Source organism: Canis lupus, chromosome 2, assembly GCF_048164855.1.
Source record: "Canis lupus baileyi chromosome 2, mCanLup2.hap1, whole genome shotgun sequence".
In the NCBI taxonomy this organism is placed as follows: domain Eukaryota; kingdom Metazoa; phylum Chordata; class Mammalia; order Carnivora; family Canidae; genus Canis; species Canis lupus.
This window is the reverse complement of record NC_132839.1, coordinates 93,370,107-93,389,525: the sequence shown is the minus strand read 5'-3', so window position 1 is coordinate 93,389,525 and position 19,419 is coordinate 93,370,107. Positions and strand designations below refer to the sequence as shown.

The 19,419-nt window shown below is 48.3% G+C and overlaps 1 protein-coding gene across 4 annotated transcripts in view; it reads left to right on the top strand.

The window, feature by feature from the left end:
* The first annotated feature begins 354 nt into the window (after window positions 1-354).
* Window positions 355-19,419, top strand: part of PIGG (phosphatidylinositol glycan anchor biosynthesis class G (EMM blood group)) — a 37,864-nt gene continuing 18,799 nt past the window's right edge. For 2 of the 4 annotated variants that reach the window (XR_012023271.1, XM_072810283.1), the window contains exons 1-6: window positions 355-617; window positions 1,344-1,549; window positions 7,627-7,836; window positions 9,104-9,292; window positions 10,184-10,325; window positions 17,326-17,538. Coding sequence is in view for 3 of the 4 variants with exons in the window: in XM_072810283.1 (XP_072666384.1) it covers window positions 464-617; window positions 1,344-1,549; window positions 7,627-7,836; window positions 9,104-9,292; window positions 10,184-10,325; window positions 17,326-17,538 (1,114 nt within the window). In the remaining variant the exon portion in view is untranslated. The remainder of the gene's footprint in view (window positions 618-1,343; window positions 1,550-7,626; window positions 7,837-9,103; window positions 9,293-10,183; window positions 10,326-17,325; window positions 17,539-19,419) is intronic. The other 2 variants (XM_072810269.1, XM_072810258.1) reach the window with 2 other exon arrangements.

Below are 19,419 nucleotides of genomic sequence, written 5' to 3'. Positions count from 1 at the left end.
GCCAGCCCTGAAGCCGCGGGGCCGCACCCCGGCCGGGCGCCCACACGGAGCGACCCCGGCGCCCCGCGCCAGGGCGCTCGGGCGCCACCTGGGCCGGGGTCAGGGAAGGCGGCCTGCGCACGGCCGCGCGAGGGCTGCGGGCACCCGACTCCGCGGGCCGCGCCGACGCAGGACAGCCCCTCGAAGGCGGCCCCGCGCGTCGCCGGCCTTCCCGGGCCCACCCGCCGGCCGCGGCCGGACCGGAGCGGGGGCGCCGCGCGGGCCGGAGGGACTCCGCGAGCGCCGGGCCGGAAGTGCTCGCCGGGGCTGCGCGTCCCGTGGCGTGTTTCCGGCGCGACGGCGGACGTGCCGGCGCCCCAGCGGGCGTGTGCTCTGAGGGCGGGCTCGCGCGGCTGGAGGGGCGGCTGCGGAGCGGCTGGTGGCGGCGAGGCTCGTCCCGGGGTCCTTCCCCTGCGGGGGCGCGATGCGGCTGGGCTCCGGGGCCTTCGCCGCCTGCTGCGTGGTGATCGAGGTGCTCGGGGTCGCGCTCTTCCTCCGGGGCTTCTTCCCGGCCCCGGTTCGCTCCTCTTCCAGGGCGGAGCAGCGGGCAGAGCCCGCGGCGCCTGAACCCTCGGCCGGTACGGACCCCTCGCCGCCGGCTCTGCTCCCGGACCCCGCCTCCGCCGGAGGACGCTCCCTGGGGGCCGCGGCCCCGGGCTTCCCGGGCTCCCGAGGGCCCTCTGCTGGGCCCCTGCCGCCGCGCAGCCCCCGGCCAGGGCCGGCCACACTGGCGCCCTCCTCCCGCTCGCCGCCCCGAGAGGCCCCGCCGGGCCTGCCGCGGTCCGCCTGCTGCCCCTCTCCCGGGACGGGCCCTCGGGCCACTGCCTCTCCGAGGCACCTCCTTGCCCAGCAAGTCGCAGCGGGGGACAGGATCCTGCTGCCCCTCCGCGCTTCCTTCTAGGACACCCCTCCAGGGCCGCTCCCGTGCTTGACCAGGACGCAGTAGCAGCCGCGGACCGTGTGGACGCGATCTGTGGCCGCGGGCCCGGCCGCCGGCTGCCGCGCTGTCTAGAATCTAGCTCCCCGAGTGTCCAACCTCCCGCACCCTCGGAAGGGCCTTCCCTTTCGCGGGACTCCCCGAGCCAAAGGCTTGATACTTAATACTGCCTAAGGCTGGGGCTCCTTCAGCTTGCCCCCCCGCCCCCCCACGCTGTCTGCCAGGAACAGGTCCTTGTCCCTGGGTCGGGTTGGGTAGATGGCACAACATATGTGCTGGAGAAGTAGCCCAGAAACAGATGATAAGGTGCTCGGGTGCTAAATACAACTTAAAACTCAATTTTCTTTATCCTTTCGAACATTTTTAGGAGCCAGTTCCAACTGGACCAAGCTCCCACCACCTCTCTTCAAAAAAGTTGTTATTATGCTAATAGATGGCTTGAGAGATGATTTTGTGTTCGGCTCCAAGGGTGTGAAATTTATGCCCTACACAACTTACCTTGTGGAAAAAGGAGCATCTCACAGTTTTGTGGCCGAAGCAAAGCTGCCTACAGTTACGATGCCTCGAATCAAGGTAAACAGCTTGACTAAATGTGTTGTAAGTGGTGGCTTGGCTCTCTGTACTCCTTTACTTGGAGTCCCAATCGTAACTAGGAAGAAATTAGTTGAGTGCTATCCACCTGGCTGGGGCAGTAAAATGCTGACAAAGCTCACAAGATAGGATAGAACTGAGACCCATGATTTGTGTTGCTTGTCAAGTAGTCCAACGTTCACACTTCATGGAAAGCATAAAGCTTAATCAGAGCCAGATCATTCAGGGCAGCCTAAACCAAAAGATGGTGTCCTCCTTGCTAGCCTGGTCTCTTTAATCATCAGTGCACCACATACATTCCAGAAAGAAGACTTTAGGATTAATCTAGTTCAGTCTCTTGACTGTATGGATAAGAAAGCAAAGTCAGATAAGTTAAATGACTTGTTCACAACTGGGGTATAAATAATAAGCACACCTGTGTGATCCGGCCTCAACAGGTATGACTGTTTCTACTAATAACTCACTTTGAGGTGTTCAGCCTAGTGAGTGTGGCTTGAAAGTGCATAGTGCTTTACCCACAAACTATGGGTTTAAAAAAAAGAGAGTAAAGCCGTGTTGATTGGCTCAAGAACTATTTATTAAGCAACTACTTACTATGTGGCAGTACTGTAACGGGTGTGCAGTTGGGGGAAAATAGTATCTGCCTTTATGGAGCTTTTAGTTACGAGAAACATATCCATTAAAAGATGAGTAAATCAATTTGCAGTTTTAAAGTGTGGTTTAATGTATGATGAGAAAGAACAGGGTGTGATGCTCATTACTGGGTGGGGTGGAAGGGGGGCTCAATTTCGATTGAGGGTCAGAAAAAGCCTGCCTGAGGAAATTACATTTAAGTTCAAACTGGAAGGATGAGTAAAGGGGAGGAGGCAGAAAGGGACATGTTGCTAGTATGGTTAAAAAAAAAAAAATGTCTGGTTGAGCCTTATGTGACACATTATTTGGTGAGAAGGAACCACTTGATTCAAAGCTTGGGGGCAGTATTTAGTAGGTACTCAGTAAATGTTTACTAGATGAATAAAACAGTCTGGGAATGAAAGGATTAATACTGCATCTTTCATTGACTTCTTTCTTGAGTTTTCCACTCTCTGTAACTTTTGGTTGTAGTGTGTCCTTCACTCAGCAGTGAAGCATCTTCTATGTATCACATGATACTTCTGAGTATCACATGTTTTAGATAAGAGGGATTCATTCAGTGAAGAGCAAGTCAGCAGATGTCCTAACCTCATGGAGCTTAATTTCTGATTGAGGGGACAGAAAATATGTACATATACAAATAAGATAGTTTCAGAAAGTGGTAAGTGCTGTGGGAGGAATCAGAGAGGAGAATATGACAGAGTGATGAGGAGTGCGGCACCTTTAATCAAGAAGCTCAGGGATAGGGATCCCTGGGTGGTGCAGCGGTTTAGCGCCTGCCTTTGGCCCAGGGCGTGATCCTGGAGACCCGGGATCGAGTCCCACGTCGGGCTCCCGGTGCATGGAGCCTGCTTCTCCCTCTGCCTATGTCTCTGCCTCTCTCTCTCTCTCTCTCTCTCTGTGACTATCATAAATAAATAAAAAATTTAAAAAATTATTAAAAAAAAAAAAAAAAAAAGGAAGCTCAGGGATGGCCTCTCAAGAGTGCTCATGCTACTGAGACCAGTCTTCTGAAAGCTAGAAGAAAGGCATCCAGGCTCCTCGCCGTCAGGAGTGCTGAGTTCTTCATCTGTCATCAGAAGTGTGGAAGGAACTGATTCCTCTTTCATTCTGGTAAGAATGTGTTACTAGGAATCCGCGCAGGTTAGTAAGAAAGTGTGTAAGTGGGCGTGCAGGCTCCAGGCTGTATTCAGACCTGCGTGTTGGCTACGGTGGTTCTTAGGGCCTCCCGTCTCCAGCCCATTTGTGTCATTGCATGACACAAAACCAGTGTTTTGCTTCATTTTATTTATTTTGTTTTCAGTCCTTTGCAGGTTCTGGCTCCTCATTCCCCATCGAGGGGGAGCTGGAACAGGAAATACATACTGGAGTTAGGATTACACAGCTCTAGAATTTGGTAGGATTTAGTAGGTTGACTAAGGAGTGTGTCCCCTACCTTGTCTCCCGTTAGGGAAAGGACTTCATTAATCTTGAGGTGTTGATGCGGTTGTCACGACACACTGATCTTAACAACTCAAGGCTAATGCCTCTCATTGCACTTTCTCACAAACTAATTTGTGAATGCTTTTCCTTTCTTCAAGGAATTTACAGTCCCCACAATAAGGAGCCAGGTACTGACCAACTGAGTGTGGTGAGCACAGAACACAGGCATTATCTCATATGCTGTCACAACAGCCCCGTGACCTAGGCTGTGTGAGGCAGGCACTGCCATCTTCTCCATTTTCCAGATGAGGAAACAGGCTTGAAGTGGTGAAACCACACAGCGGCCTTAGAAACTGAGCCTAGGCCTCTGTATGTCTGGTTCCAGAGCCTCCATTGGTCATAGCATGTTACGTGGCATTCCTGCCGAATATGGTGACCAGGCCACGTCCTCTTCCAGTAGTCTCTGCAGAGCCCTCCGTCATTCTCAGAAGGCAAGAAACTACTGTTCCCAAGGCCACAACAACCACAGGAAGACCCCCAAGGTGATGGCAGACTTGGGCTCTCACTTAGACTTCCTAGGGCTCCCAGCTGCCTGCATGCTTCCTGGGGTAAAGGGTACCAAGCAGTCCCTGCCCTCCTCGAAAATGTCAATGGGAACACAGCCTAGTGTGAGAAGGAGGCAAGTACCTCATAAAAGCCCCTGGGAAAAGGATGGACAAATTAGACCACATGGAAACAGAAAACTGTTATGTGATGGAAAACACTTTTTTTTTTTTTTTAAGATTTTATTTATTATTCATGAGAGAGAGAGAGGCAGAGACGTAGGCAGAGGGAGAGGCAGGCTCCCTGTGATCTGGGGATCAGAGACTCGATCCCAGGACCGGGGATCACGCCCTGAGCCAAAAGCAGATGCTCAACCACTGAGCCACCCAGGTGCCCCAGAAAACACTATAAACTAAGTCAACTGACAAATGATAGACTGGGGAAATTATTTACAGTTGATATCACAAACAAGAGGTTAAGCCCATGATGTGTAAAGAGAATCTGGCCAAGGACAACAATCCAATGGCAAAGGATATAAAGAAATCCACAAAGGAAGACATTGAAATGGCAAGTCAACATATGAGGAGATTCTGTACTAGTAATCAGGGCAAGACGAACTCAAGCAATCTGCAACCCTGGCTTTTGTCTATCACGTAAAAATGTAAAGATTGATGATGACCTCTTCATACAAAATGAGGTGGACAGGTACTCAACACTGAGCCAGACCCTGCACTGCTGGCTCCCCCAGTCCAATCTGCTGTGGTCTCCAGCCAGGACTGTAAAATCTCCCAGCACCTCCTTGTGCCCAGGTCCTGTCCAAACACACCAAGTCGTCTCCTTTTCAAACCCTGCTCTAGTTTATATCGGCCTACTAACCCAGGCCTTGAGGCTGCACGGTCCTGTCCCTGCTTACCTCTCTGCCCTTAACTGAGTTGCTCTCCCTCTTCCTGAGCCATTCATCCACATAGATCACACCTACCCCAAGCGTATTGCCCTCTTTTGGATGTGGGGCTTTCACAGTTTGCTCTGTTCCCCCTGGAAAGCCCCAGCGCACCTCCCCCTCGCCTATAGTCAACACATGAGCCTTCAGGTCTCAGCTCAAATGGCACTTTTGTTGCAAGCTTTTTAAAATACATGTCCATGCCCATTAAAATGGTCTTGGTCCAAATACTGGCATACTCTGTAGCTGCCTGAAAAGAAAATGAAGTAGCTGAAATGAAGTGTTTTCTGGGGTGAAAGGTTCAGAATATGCTATTAATTGGAAAACAAAAGCAAGCTGCAGAATTGTTTTCTATAGTTTCTTAACATTTTTATTTAAAAAATGTGTATCTTTGTATATTTGTGATCATACACATACAGGAAAAGGTATGAAAGGGTACTCACCCAACGTAACTGGTTACCTGTAAGTGGTAGAATTTTGGAGTGAAAAGAAGGCTGTCCTTTTAAAAAAATAATTTCACTGAGATAGAATTTTCATACAAAGTAGTGCAGACATTTTTATATGTATGGTTTGTTGAGATTTCACAAATGTGGTATATCTGTGCAACCTCCCACCTCAGCTCTGGATTTTGATCCTTCACCCCACCCCAGGAGTAATGGTTGTTGCCACCGTTTTGTTGGTTTGCCACTGTAGTTACTTGCCAAAACTCATTCTGTAGCGTCTGTCTCTGCTGGAGTGCACAGTAACTGGTATCTGCTTATTTTTGTTTTAAGTTCTTGTTTTTATTTTTAAACTGATCTTTCAGAAGGTCACCCCTGGGACAGCATAGTTAGTGGATAGCCAATGCTGGTCAGAGGCTGTGCTTAAATACATTATGCAGTGGGCCTTCCACCCTTTCTAGGGGCCTGTGTGTGGTTAATACTCACTGTCCAGGCACCAGTAAGCCTCCCCTGTCATGAGTAGGGCCTCCTGCTCAGCTGGAAGGAATGGGTAACTAGGCACTGTCTGATCTCTCCTGAGCACACAGTCAGCCTCATGTGTACATGCAGCTTTCCAGATGCCAGGAATATGTGGGAGTTTATAGAAATTTGCTATACCTGTGTCATTCCCCAGACTCCATTTTTACTTATTTTCTAATTTTTAATTTTTTTTTTTTTTTTTTTTTTTTTTTTTTTTTTAAGTAGGCTTCACCATGGGGCTTGAACTCACAGCCCTGAGATCAAGACCTGAGCTGAGATCAAGGTTCGGACGCTTAACTGACTGAGCCCACTAGGCACTCCTAACTGAGATCCCGTTTTTAAATGTTGGGCTTGTCTCTTCCACAAACAGCATTGATGCCTTAGGCAGCTGTGATGTTGGTCTTCCTTGTTTTCAACACATCCCTGGCATGGAACTTCTCCATGCAGCTCCAGTCGGGTGGACCCTTCCAGGTCCTCATTTCCCGCTACATCACAGGGATAGGGGAAGGGGAGCGGCCTATGTTAAAACATCACAGGTACTCACAGCTCTTACTGAGCTTCAGTAGTTTGTCTTAGATAAAAACTTCGCAATTTGTTGTATATCCTTGGTGAGTTTTCAAAGTCTTGAAATGGTCGTTTTGGGCAGTTCTGTCCTATTTTATCATTGCTCTTAGGGGAAAGGATTTGCCAAGCTCCTCTGGCATTCCAGAAGTCAAGTTAATTCATATTGCTTTTTTTTTTTCATTTCTGTTAAAGAAGTCTTGGCAAAATTATTATACCTATTAATTAGTATTATCTAGATTTCTATTTATTACAGATAAGTCCCTGGGTGCCAGTGTCATGGGTTGTTGGATAACTCCAGATAACAGGAGACGCGTAGCCCATTACTGTGGTCTCTTAGACTCTGTGCTAAAGCAAGGGAGGTTGTTGACATAATTCTGTGTCAGAAAGGTATGAGGATCTGTCACACCCACCCTTACCTCCCGGAAATTGCAGTGCTTTGTGCGTGTGTTCAGAAAAGTGGTGTCCCACCAGCAGCCCTGGGCCTGTTTACTATGAGAATTTCTGAGAGTTCTTGCTTAGAGACTGCTTTCCTCTCAGGGTGCATGAGAGGATGCTTGTTCACGCAGAGTGGACGTTAGATTTGCTAGGTTGTAGGATCAATACATGGAGTTGCTCATCACACAGAGCAGATGTGAAGCTTAGGTGAGGACCTCATGGGAAGTTGAATATACAGGTTCATGTTTTCAATGCATACCCCACTGCCATTTTCTTCAGTTGCTATAACCCACAGCTTTTCAGTCCACCACTATCATCCAGCTGCCCATAGCCGCCGCTTCCATCCTCTCATTGGCTGAAATAAAGTCAAGTCTTTTGTGATCGAGTTTGCTAGTTTTGCCAGAAATTATGTGCAGGTTTCCCCTCTGTCCTAGCACTGACCCAGCCTAGGTATATCCTAGTTTTATGCTCTCCTCTTTCATCCATGAAATGATCTTTGACACCCCTTCCCATGCTATGGTTTGGATTCTATAGTCTAATTCCTTGAATGTTTCCTCCTGCAGGCATTGATGACAGGGAGCCTCCCCGGCTTCATCGATGTTGTCAGGAACCTCAATTCCCCTGAACTGCTAGAAGACAACGTGATTACACAGGCAAAAGCAGCTGGAAAAAGAATTATCTTTTATGGAGATGAAACATGGGTAAAATTATTCCCAAAGCATTTTGTGGAATATGATGGAACAACTTCATTTTTTGTGTCCGATTATACAGAGGTCAGTTTTTAAAATAAGAAAACTTTGTCATACTAGATAGAGTCTTGTTAGTGAGAGGCAATGTTGTTTTGTATGTGGCCTTTATTAGTATACTGGGAGGAGTATGGAGAGATCGTAGAAATTGTGCATTCACATAATCACTTATAACCCGGGGACATTAATGTGATGCAGGTGTGAGCACAGCTCTCCTAGAGCAGCTAGCTGAGCACCTGTTGATGGGGTACGGGGAGTCACGAAGGGCTTCCCAGCAAGGAGCCATTTCAGCTGTTTGCAGAAGTGAGTGGGGACTTCCCAAGTGGACAGAATGGGGGTGGCAGCGTTCGTGCGAGGCAGAGCCTGAGGACTTCATGGCCTCCCTGGGATCCTTGAGGCTATAGGTTCTTCTGTTATTGTGGCAATCAGTGTCCCCAGTGGGGAAGTGGGAGGACAGATGGTGAGCTGGGGGTTGCCTGGTCCTGAGGGGCACTGCCCTGTGCTGGGAGTTTGGTCTCCAACAAGGCAAAGGGCATGATTAGACCTGTAGTTAGAAAGTTGACCTGGGAGCAGAGGGAGGCCCCATTGAGCAGAGACAAACCCGCACCAGCTCAGTTTGCCGCTGGTAGGGCGTTCACAGTCTTGCTCATGTTAATACCCTTTGGTAAAGTTAACCTCTGTGCAGGCAGCAGTTACCGTGCAGCACTGAGTTTCCCCATCCTCTGTCTCATCACTCAGAGACCCTTCCCTTCGTAGACACTTTTCAGTGAGAGGGAGGTGGGCCGGCTGAGTGGTCAGGCCTGACCAGGCTCACGGCTCTGTCAGGGGCTGCTCGACCACTAGTTGCTGAGAGCTATATCTCTGTCCTCCCAGAACATCCTTCGCACAGGACGCACTTAGATGCCCTCAGCTTCACCCCACAGGTCACCTGAACTCTGGCACCTGTGTGACCTGGTCACCTGCTTAGTGTTAGTTAATTCCCAGTAGGGATCCCTCAGAGTGGTTTCATCGGAACAACACTTATTTAAATTGCCTGTGTAGTATGTTCTATGTGTACTTTAGAAACGTGAGAACAGTACTAGTGAAATCTCAATCTAATGCTAATATTTGTTTTAACTTTTTTTTATGATGGGCTTCTCTGTTTGTGTTGAAGGGTTTTTTGGTCTTTTCAGATTCTAAGTCCTGTGTACTAACGAACGCCTAGATTTTAAAAGGACTGGATCACTTTTCCTTGGAGAGTGCAGATCAAGGGAAATAAGGGAAGCTCTTCGTACATACCTTTTCTCCTTTACAGGTGGATGATAATGTTACAAGGCATTTGGATAAAGTATTAAAAAGAGGGGATTGGGACATGTTAATCCTCCACTACCTCGGGCTGGACCACATCGGCCACGTTTCTGGGCCTAGCAGTCCTCTGATTGGGCATAAACTCCGAGAGATGGACAGCATCCTGATGAAGATCCACACCTCACTGCTGTCTGAGGTGAGGCTCACATGGCACTAGGGTGTCACCGTGCCAGCGTCTCCTAGGAGACACCAAGTTCCTGAAGTGGACTTGAGACCTATGTGAACGCCACACCCACCATCACTCAGGTCACCTGTAAGCACAGGCTCAGCCTCCTACAGCTCTGACCATGTCCACCATTCACCTTTTCATCCAACTACTAGCTTGTGAGGGCTTCTGTATTGCTGATCTGTCCAGGCATCCGCGGAGCTCATACGGTAGCTAGGAAGGACAAACGAGGATAATCGACGAGTCCATAAGTACACTGAAAAGTGACTGGTGCCTCAGGAAACAGGGCAGGAGGAGTGAACAGCTTCTGAGAGAGAAATCATGATTCTCAGTAGAATGGTGAGGCCAGCTGTCCTTCAGGTCGTGTGAGATGAGAGCAGAGCCTTGAAGGGAGGGGAGGAGGATACGCCGCCTGTGAAGGCGTGTCCGGGTGGAGAACAGCAGGGGCAAGGCAGACCATGTGGCATGTCCGTCCGGGAGCAGCAGAGGCCCTTGGCTGGTGTCCCAGGCTGAGGGGCAGGCCCGTGTGACACCCGAGGAGACAGGCGTGACAAGGAGTGCACCTGGGCTGTCCCAGCTCAGCAGTGGCAGAAACAGAAACCAAGCCCCAATCCTCGGCCTTCAGAGGCCCTAAATGTACCTGCCTGTGCTCCGTGACCTCCGTATGATTCTGTTAGTTTTATGATATTATTTGTCTTTAGCCCTTTGATCTACCTGTAAAAGAACAAAACAAAAACATCTAACTCATTTACAAAGAGTTACTATTTATGAAGTAAAGGCAAAATCTAAAGTCGTTTCCTTACCAAGGTCATGTGTTCTCCTCAGGCCAAATGCAATTGGAATTTTTCCTTTGCCTTGTAGGAGAGAGAAACTCTTGTACCCAATTTGCTGGTTCTCTGTGGTGATCACGGCATGTCTGAAACTGGCGGTCATGGGGCCTCTTCCATGGAGGAGCTTAACACCGCCCTGATCTTAATCAGTTCTGCATTTGAAAGAAAACCTGGTGAGGATTTAGGAATGTTTACTATTTTAAAACTGTATTTTATGTATCTGTTTTCTATAGACTGATTCTAATTTTTAAAATTGTTTTCTTAGAAGTTGTGTAAGTTTGAGATGTCCTGAGCAGTGTACAGATGAAAATTAATGGGCAAGGGGCAGCCAGATGTGGAGTTTACATTTCTTGCCCCAATTCTTAAAATACAAATATTCTTTGTAGGAATTTTATTGTATGAACGTCACTGCCTGGATATCTGAACCGTTAATAAAAATTTCCAGTAGCTTCAAGACATCTGAACACATGTGAACTAAAAAAAAGAAACATGAATTGAAATTTTTACAGACGATCCACCTTTTGAAACTCTGAACGAAGAGTCATGGGATCAGTCAGAGCAGAACTAGCTGAGCCCTGTCAGCCTTGAGACCCTGCAGCTCTCCACCCCAAACACACACGAGCAGCTCTGGCCTCCGCCTCCTCACTTTACAACATGCTCGCCTTTGCTCACCAGTTATTTCTGAGTTGGACACTCTCTGCCTTCCTCTCACATGATCCTTCAGTACCACTGGGCGCTTCTGACCCCGGGTTCTGGTAGCTCCCATTTGTCTGGTTTTCCTCCCACCTCTCACTTTGCTATCTAGTCGTCTTTGCTGGCTTAGCTCCCTGCCCTGGCATACTTCCTGGACTGCCTCCTGGTTTCATTCCACATTCACTCCTGAGATGATCTCGTCCACTCCCGTAGTTGTAAATGCCATGATTGGCTCACGCTTGTCAGATTTATCCCTCCAGCTGTCTCCTCTCTTCCAGTCTCTAGACTGTCTACTCAGCTGCCTGTCTGACACCTCCACTTGGGTCTTCCACAGGTAGAGAGCAACTGTGACAGCTTCACGTCTAATCTGCCCTCTTGTATTCCCCTGCCAACAAATGGCACTTTGGTGTGACTCTTCCAGGTGGAAACGTGGGCATCCCCCTTCACCCTCTTTCTCCCTTGCTCCCCACATTTCAGACCATCCTGAGCTCCCGTACATAAAACCTTTCAGTACCTGAACTTTGGATCAAGTAACAATCCTGCATGAGGCTTCTTTGCTGCCTCACAGCTTCATCCTGAACCATATTCACCATTACTCTCTGTGTCCCGGCCTCTACCCTTTCCATGGGCTCTCCAAGTGACAAGCTCTTCCCCATGTGCCCAACGCCAGCATCATCAGCCTCTTGGCCTACTTGTCCATTCATCCTTGGTTTCAGCTCATCTCACTCATCCATGAAACTACGTTGCCTTCCCTCTGTTCGTCATTCACAGTAGTCCATGCCTGCTGCCCTCGTTCTTTGCTTAGATAGGAATTATAGACTTACTTGTGTGATGCGTGTAACAGCCGCCTCCCCTGTGCACCTCATGCCACGGTCGGGCAGGACCAAGTCTGTTTTGTTCATTGGTACAGGCCTGCCTTGGGCCTGAACATCAGCTGGTATGTGATGGGCACCAAAAAGGTTTGTTGAATGAATGAATCTTCCACTAGAGTGAGAATTGAATGGGGAAGAAATTCCACTGATTTCCTTCTATCTTTTTGCAACACTTCCTCCTCTTGGACCTCTGATCTCCTAAGATATGTCATTGGCTCTTGGGAACTGAGCCTTCCTGTTTTAGCTGGCTGTCTTACTGAAGCCTGCCTTCCAGTGAGTGCACACACTACCCACCAGAGCACCAGCCTTGTACACCTGGCTCTCCCTCACTGTGTACCCAAAGCAGGGTCTCTCATGGCTCCCCTGCCTGAGCGAGAGCCCTATGCCAGAACCACCCTTCCTACTCGATCCAGCAGAGGTGTACTTAGTACCTGTGGTGGGCCAGGCACTGAGCCGGGCACTGTGGGCAGACTTTGCCCTCGGGGAGCTTATAGTCTGGGGAGCAAAAGAGACAACTATGTGACAGTTGTCGTTGAACTAAAGTGCTGATGTTTCATCTCCAAGATGGGTATTTAAAATCTCCTCCTTGGGAGGCTTGACAGGGTTCATTGCCAGAAATAGCCAGAGCAGCTGCATGTGCAGGACACCTGAGAGAGTTGTTCAGGTGACTGACCTCAGTGCCAACAGTAGCTTCCCAGTGTTTTGTCATGTGTTTCCTTGTATCAAGCATGGTTGTGTTCAGTAATCTCATTATGCTTATCTTAGGAGCCAGGACTGCACTGCAAGTAGTTCACTCAGAGTCAGTATTCATTCTAGGAAAGTGCACCCCCACTGACCTCTCCCACCCCCTCACCCACTGCCAGCAACTGCAGATCTTTCTTCCATCTCTATAGATTTGCCTCTTCAGGACATTTCCTGTAAATGGACCCTGTAGTACATGGCCTTGTGTGACTGGCTGGTTTCACTTGGCCTAATGTTTTCAGGGTTCATCCAGACTGTAGTGGATGTCAGGACTTCGTCCTTTCTTAGGCTGAATTATTGTGCCACATAATGGATAGCCCACGTCATGTATCCATTCATCAGTTGATATACATGTGTTGTTTCTACTTTTCAGCTGTTATGAATAATGTTGTTGTGACCATCTGGGAAGTTTTTGTGTGGACAGATTTTTTTTTTTTTTTTTAAGATTTATTTATTTATTGTAGAGAACATGTGAGAGTACATGCAAGCAGAGGGAGGGGCAGGGGGAGAGGGACAAGCAGACTCCCCAGCGAGCAGAGAGCCCAACCTGGGGCTTCATCCCAGGACCCTTGAGATCATGACCTGAGCCAAATCAAGAGTCATACACTTAACAGACTGAGCCATCCAGGTGCCCCTGGAATGTGGTGGTGTTTTCTTTGCTCCACCTACCTTGTCTGTACTGTTACTGTCAAATATACTACCTTTTTTTATTTTAAGATTTTATTTGAGAGAGAGAGCATGAGCAGCAGGGTGGGGCAGAGGGAGAGGGAGAAGCAGGCTCCCTGCTGGGCTCAATCCCAGGATTCCATGATCATGACCTGAGCCAAAGGCAGACGCTTCACTGGCTGAGCCACCCAGGCGCCCCAAATACAGTACATTTATTTCTATGTGTAACAAACCAGGGACAGAACTATATAGGTGTTTTCTATAATGGCTTTTTAAATGTGTTCTCATGCTGTTTTAGAATTTTATAGTTAACTTTACTGATGCTCTTTGCTTGTTTTATGGATCAAGGTTAACATCTAGAGTCACTTGTTTTCAAGTATTTAAGTATTTCTTATAAGTCAAGTTTGCTGGCAATGAGTAGTTTCTTTTTTGTTCTTTTAATCTGATATGTCTTTATTTTGGCTTCATTTTTTAAAATATTTTATTTATTTATGAGAGACATACAGAGAGAGAGAGAGGCAGAGGCACAGGTAGAGGGAGAAGCAGGCTCCATGCAGGGAGCCCGACGTGGGGCTCCATGCAGGGAGCCCAACGTGGGACTCAATCCCGGGACTCCAGGATCACACCCTGGGCCGAAGGCAGGCGCCAAACTGCTGAGCCACCCAGGGATCCCCTGGCTTCATTTTTAAAAGAGTTTTGCTGACCATTCTTCCCTCTTTCAGTCCTTTGGGTCCTGCTGCCTTCTGGCTGCAGGTTTCTGATGAGACCTCCCCAGCGTGACTGGGCTTTCCTTCTCTTGTCTTCAGCACTTTCATTATAATATGGCTGTGTCCTTTGTGTTTATCCGACTTGGCAATCATTGAGCCTCTTTTTTTTTTTTTTATAGATAGATAGATAGATAGATAGATAGATAGATAGATAGAGATAGATTAATTGATGTATTTATTTGTTTATTTATTTATGATAGACATAGAGAGGCAGAGACACAGGAGCAGGGATTTTATTTATTTATTCATGACAGACACACAGAGAGGGAGAGAGAGAGGCAGAGACACAAGCAGAGGGAGAAGCAGGCTCCATGCAGGGAGCCCAATGTGGGACTTGATCCCGGGACTCCAAGATCCCGCCCTGGGCCAAAGGCAGGCGCTAAACCGCTGAGCCACCCAGGGATCCCCCTCATTGAGCCTCTTGAATGTGTAGATTAATGGTTTTCATCAAGTTTGGGAAAGTTTCTGTTTCTCAGATTTTACCATTTTTATCAATCTGCCTTCAAATTTGGTGATTCTTCTACCAGTTCAGAATCTCCTATTGTACAACTAAGTGAATTTTTCATTTCAATTATTAGTTTTCATTTTCATGGTTTCCATTTGTTCTTTTCTTTATAATTTCTCTCTTTATAATTTTTCTCTTTTCATCAGACCTTTATGGTCTATGCATAGTTTGCTGTAGGTCTTTGAATGTGTCTGCGGCGGCTGCTTGAAAGATGGTCTTTTACAAAACTCTGGCATCTGGGCCCTTTACTGGAAGTTCTATTGCCTTTTCTTCTGTCTGAATTATACTGTCCTATTAATTTGCATCATTGCTCATAGTTTTCAGTGAAAACTGACCATCTCCGATAATATACTGTAACAACTCTGGATGCTGACCCCCACCCCCACCACCCTGCCCCCAGGGCTGTCATCATTGTCATTCCCTTGTTTATTCGCTGAGTGACACGGCTAGACCATTACGGTGGAGTCTCTCCCGCAGGATGAAGTCAGCCGTCTCTCCCATGCTGGCACAGCCCTCCTAGGGTGACAGCCATCTCAGTGATGCTCTGTGCCTGTCTCTCTCTGTGATGGCTTGCTAGGCTATTGCCCCTGTTGCTGTCATACCCCACTGTCAGGCTCTACTCATTGCCAGCTGATTTTGACAACTTATAATAAATGTGCTCCACGATCTAATCTTGTATTTGAGCTCCTTTGCAGGGTCATTTTTGAGGCCATTCTCTGAGGTGATTCTGACTCTTCCTGTTGTCTTCTTCCCTGGCCCTCTCTGTGAGTGCCCAGCTGGCCTCTGGTTTAGCTTGTGGCTGTCGTGAAGGTACCAGCTTCCTCCAGCTGCCCGCCTCCAAAATCTCCACTGCTTTCAGGAGCATTCCTAGGCTTGAATTCACCACCTTCTGTTTCAGACAAAATCAGTTCTTTTGTGGTGAGCTTTGCTCTGTTCTATGGCCTGCCTGGAGCAAAGTCTCTTAGCCACGGTTTCTAGTTATGGGTGGTGACAGTGGTCCCTTTCTCTCAGAGGGGTCTGTGTAGTAGCTTCTGGTCTTTTCCACTAGCCTCTTCTGGGGGCAGCCTCCACCCTACAAGCAGACTGAGGTAAGGATGAGTGGGCCCCAATATTTTTGGCCTTTTGTGCCTGGGGTAGAAATTCTCTATGGGGCTGGGCAGAAAAAGGGAGCCCCCAGCCACTCACCTGGGATTGAGCCTGTATGTCACATAGCTGAGGAGGATGGGCAACGCTGTCAGTCTGTCCCTCCCCAGGAGAGCTCAGAGCCCTCACAGGGACCCAGGGATGAGTCAGGGAGCCCCGTGTTCTTTGCTGCATCCTCTCAGAGTGGAGGCTGTCCCACTGAGCTGCCCAGTGGGCAGGAGGGAATCATGGTTCCTCAAGAGTCTCACACTGTCCTGTTCTTACCAAGCTTAGGAAAGATTAGGTAAGATTTAGGGAAAATGTCTTCATTTGCTGTATGCCCCTAGATGGTTTCCAGAAGCCATAAATCATTGTGGTAATGTTGGTTTTTATCATTTTTACCAGTTATGCTTGTTTTCCTGGCAAGCAGACCCATAGAACTCTTCATGCCACCCTTCCTGATAGGTCTTTAGAGGCTTATTTTTATCTACAGATCCATGTAAATTTTTGTTGTTTATTTTAATAAAAGTACATCTTAAGGTGTTTATTATTCTGAAAAATAAGGAGTTTTGAATTGTGTATCATGTGATTTCACATACCCGCCAGCCTGCTACTTTCCACCCCCAGAGTTCTGACCTCCTGGTAAGAGAAACTGGCCAGTCCAGCGTCAGAGGGTCCCGAAAGGAGATCCTTCCCCTGCTTGACCTCCACATAGGGCAGAGCAGGTATATGTTATTGACTTCCTCCTCCCAACAGGATGTAAGCTCCATGAAGGGAGAGACTTGACGTGTTCTGTTATATTCTATCCCTTAAGCCCAGAATAGTGGCACATAGTGGCCGTCTTGTCAGTGTTTGTTGATCGAATGTGTGAAAGGTGGCTTAGCTGTACAGAGCACATTGCTGGGGCCCATGGAAAAAGGCCTGGGTGCTACATGGGGAGAATGGTCTTCTGATGAAATGCTCTTCCTTCTTCTACAGCATAAAACCCGCTATGTAATGTGGCCTGCCTTGTATTAGTATTACAGAATTACAGGTCTCGAAATATTGCTGGCAAGAGCTAATTACACTAATCAGTAGAGCAAAATCAAGAGGCCAAAAATAGACCCCAGTAGATCTGAGCATTGGGTAACAAAATATGGCATTTCACATGAGTAGAGAAAAGACAAGGCATTCTAGAAGTGATGTCAAGACCTTCTGGAAAAAAATCATGCTGTATAGAACCATCTTTCAACCAACATCTTCTTTCATGAAGATAGGAGCATTTTCAGATGTATTTTTGGAAGCATCAGTGTCCTGATGTGGCACCTGTTCTCCTTGTAAGGGTTGGTGAGGAGACCAGCCCTTCAATCAGGCCATCAGTAGGCAGATGTCTTGTCTGTTGGAGTTGGTTAGAGAACTCGGTCCAGCTGAATCTAGCCTCATTCTACTCTCTTCAGGTAGGGGTGCCTTCTGATGCTCATGTCTGTGTCTGTTTCTCAGCGCTCTGTGGACCTCTCTGAATGGTTGACTGTTGTCCTCACCAAGGCAACCATCCCTCAGCATCTGCAGAGCTGTCTGCTCTCTCTGTGCCCACCCCAGGCTCTGACACTCAGTATCGAGTTTCTTGTGCTGCTATCTCTCCCACATATCATATGCTACTTTGGGGAAGGCCCTGTGACCACATGGAATGAGTGTTAGTAAATTTGTTGACGTAAACACCAATGAGATTATTTCTCTATATATGTACATGCGAAGAGATGGTCATCGCAGGTCGAGGGAATGACCAATGTTTGAGAGCCTGTCACTTAAACCGTTGTCTTTTCTCTAGGTGACATCAGACGTCCAAAGCACGTTCAGCAGACTGACTTGGCTGCAACCCTAGCAATAGGGCTTGGCCTGCCGATTCCAGGGAACAGTGTCGGCAGCCTCCTGTTCCCCACCGTGGAGGGGAGACCGGTGAGAGAACAGCTGAGGTTTTTACATTTAAATGCAGTGCAGCTCAGCAAATTGTTGCAAGAGAATGTGCCGTCATACGAAAAAGGTAACTCAGTTAACAGACTATGTTTCTATCGCACCTGGTGTTTCCCTGTGTTTGCAGTGTGCAGGTCATCAGTCTTTGTACTTCTGTTTTCTTAGAACCCTGATGGTCACCATTAGCAGCACCCACAGATACAATTATCTGTATCAAGCTCTTTCATAAATGTATTCGTTCAACAAATATGGAATTTATTCACTAAGTTCCTCTTTGGCTGGAGACTGTTAAAAGCATCTGAAACACAAGGCCTCTGCCCTCATGGAGCTTACCTTCTAGAGGTGGAGAAGTAGCAGTAGCTGTCAGATGGTGATGAGTGTCTCCAAAAAAGGATGTACTGAGGAAGGTGGGAAAGGGCTGTCAGGGCAGGCCTGGCCTTTGAGAGTCAGAAGGAGCATGTGGGAGATGTAGGATCCTGCTCTGGGGATGGCCAAGGGACAGAGTGATCGGAGCCAGGTGAACTGGAGCAAGGCAGAAGGAGACGAGGTTGGAGGTAGGCCATTTAGACCTTGGAGGGGCTCTTACTTCCGTCATGAACCAGGTGGGAGCTCATGCAGCCTTCCACACAGAGTCTGAAAACTTCGCGCTGCATTTTCAAAGGCTCTCTCAGGTGCCCTCGTGGAGGGTTCCGCCCTGTGTTGTGTAATGAAGGCTGTTGCGGTGCTCCAGGGAGAGGTGGGGTGTGGGCCCAGGCTGTGGCAGTGCAAGCAGGCCTCCTCTGATGCACTAGATATAGGGTGTGGGGGAGCCAGACAGGCGGGGTAAAACAGGATTTTCAGCAGAGCAGTGGAAGAACAGGGTGACTGTTCCTGAAGTGGGGGGGGGGGTGCAGGAGGAGCAAGCTTGTGAAATGGGGTACTTGCAGAGTGAGGCGATTGATGCCAAGGAAGCCTAGTAAAGAAAGATTTTTAGGAAGGGAGGAGTGGGCAGCTAAGTTGAATGCCGCTCAAGGTAAGATAAAACGAGCAGCTGAGGCTTGACAGTTCATCTGGCAAGTGAGGTTCTCGGCGACTTGGTCAGGAGCGGTGCACGTGGAGTGCTGGGAGAAAGCTGGGCTAGAGTCAGGCAGGGAAGGGACTGAGCTGTGGCAATGGCTGTTGTGTAAGGTGGACGGAGGCCAACACAGAGTATGTTGTTTTTATTTTTAAGCTGGGAGAAACTAAGGGGTATTTATATGCTATGCTGGTAGGAATGATCCAGAACAAGAGAGCACATCTGCCCGGGACCATCTTCTTATACAATTTATCTGACCATCAGGGGACATCAAGGACAGCGTGTTTGGTGCTGGGGCTGATTTGGGAATCTTAGAGGAGGTGCACTCCTAGTGTGAGGCAGCAATTAATGTGACGTTGGCAACTTTTCCTACTTGAGATAGTGGAGTACTAGGAAGTAGAGTGAATGCCTGTGGGTTCGCACTGAGGTGTAGACTGGCCTTGACTTGCTCGTGGAAGACCAGCAAGGACTAGTGGGGCACCAGGTGTCCTGACTGGTGGGAGAGCTTGGGGGCCAGCCCCTTGTCCATCCGTAGTGGGCAACCGTGTGAAAAGTGAGGCCCGCCCTGGTGCACATTTCAGTTCAGACTAGAGACAAGCTTTACTTTATTTGTTTTCAAAAGTAACTTGTGAGTTTAGTAGCTTTTGCAAATCTGTTCTTGGTAATGTGTGTACTTTTTCCTGTACTAACAACCAGTAAAACACTAAACAAAACCATAGTGAGGGTTGTTGGCTTATTTCAGGAGGAGCAAGTAGGGAGAATTAAGGACTGCAGTGAGCGTGGCTGGAAAGAAGTCCATGAGATGAGCATAAGCCAGTCCCTGGCAGGAGAAGCGTTCACGGGGACTTACATTCCTAGGACGCCCTTGGTCTGTACCCTCAGTGATCCTGTTTCCTG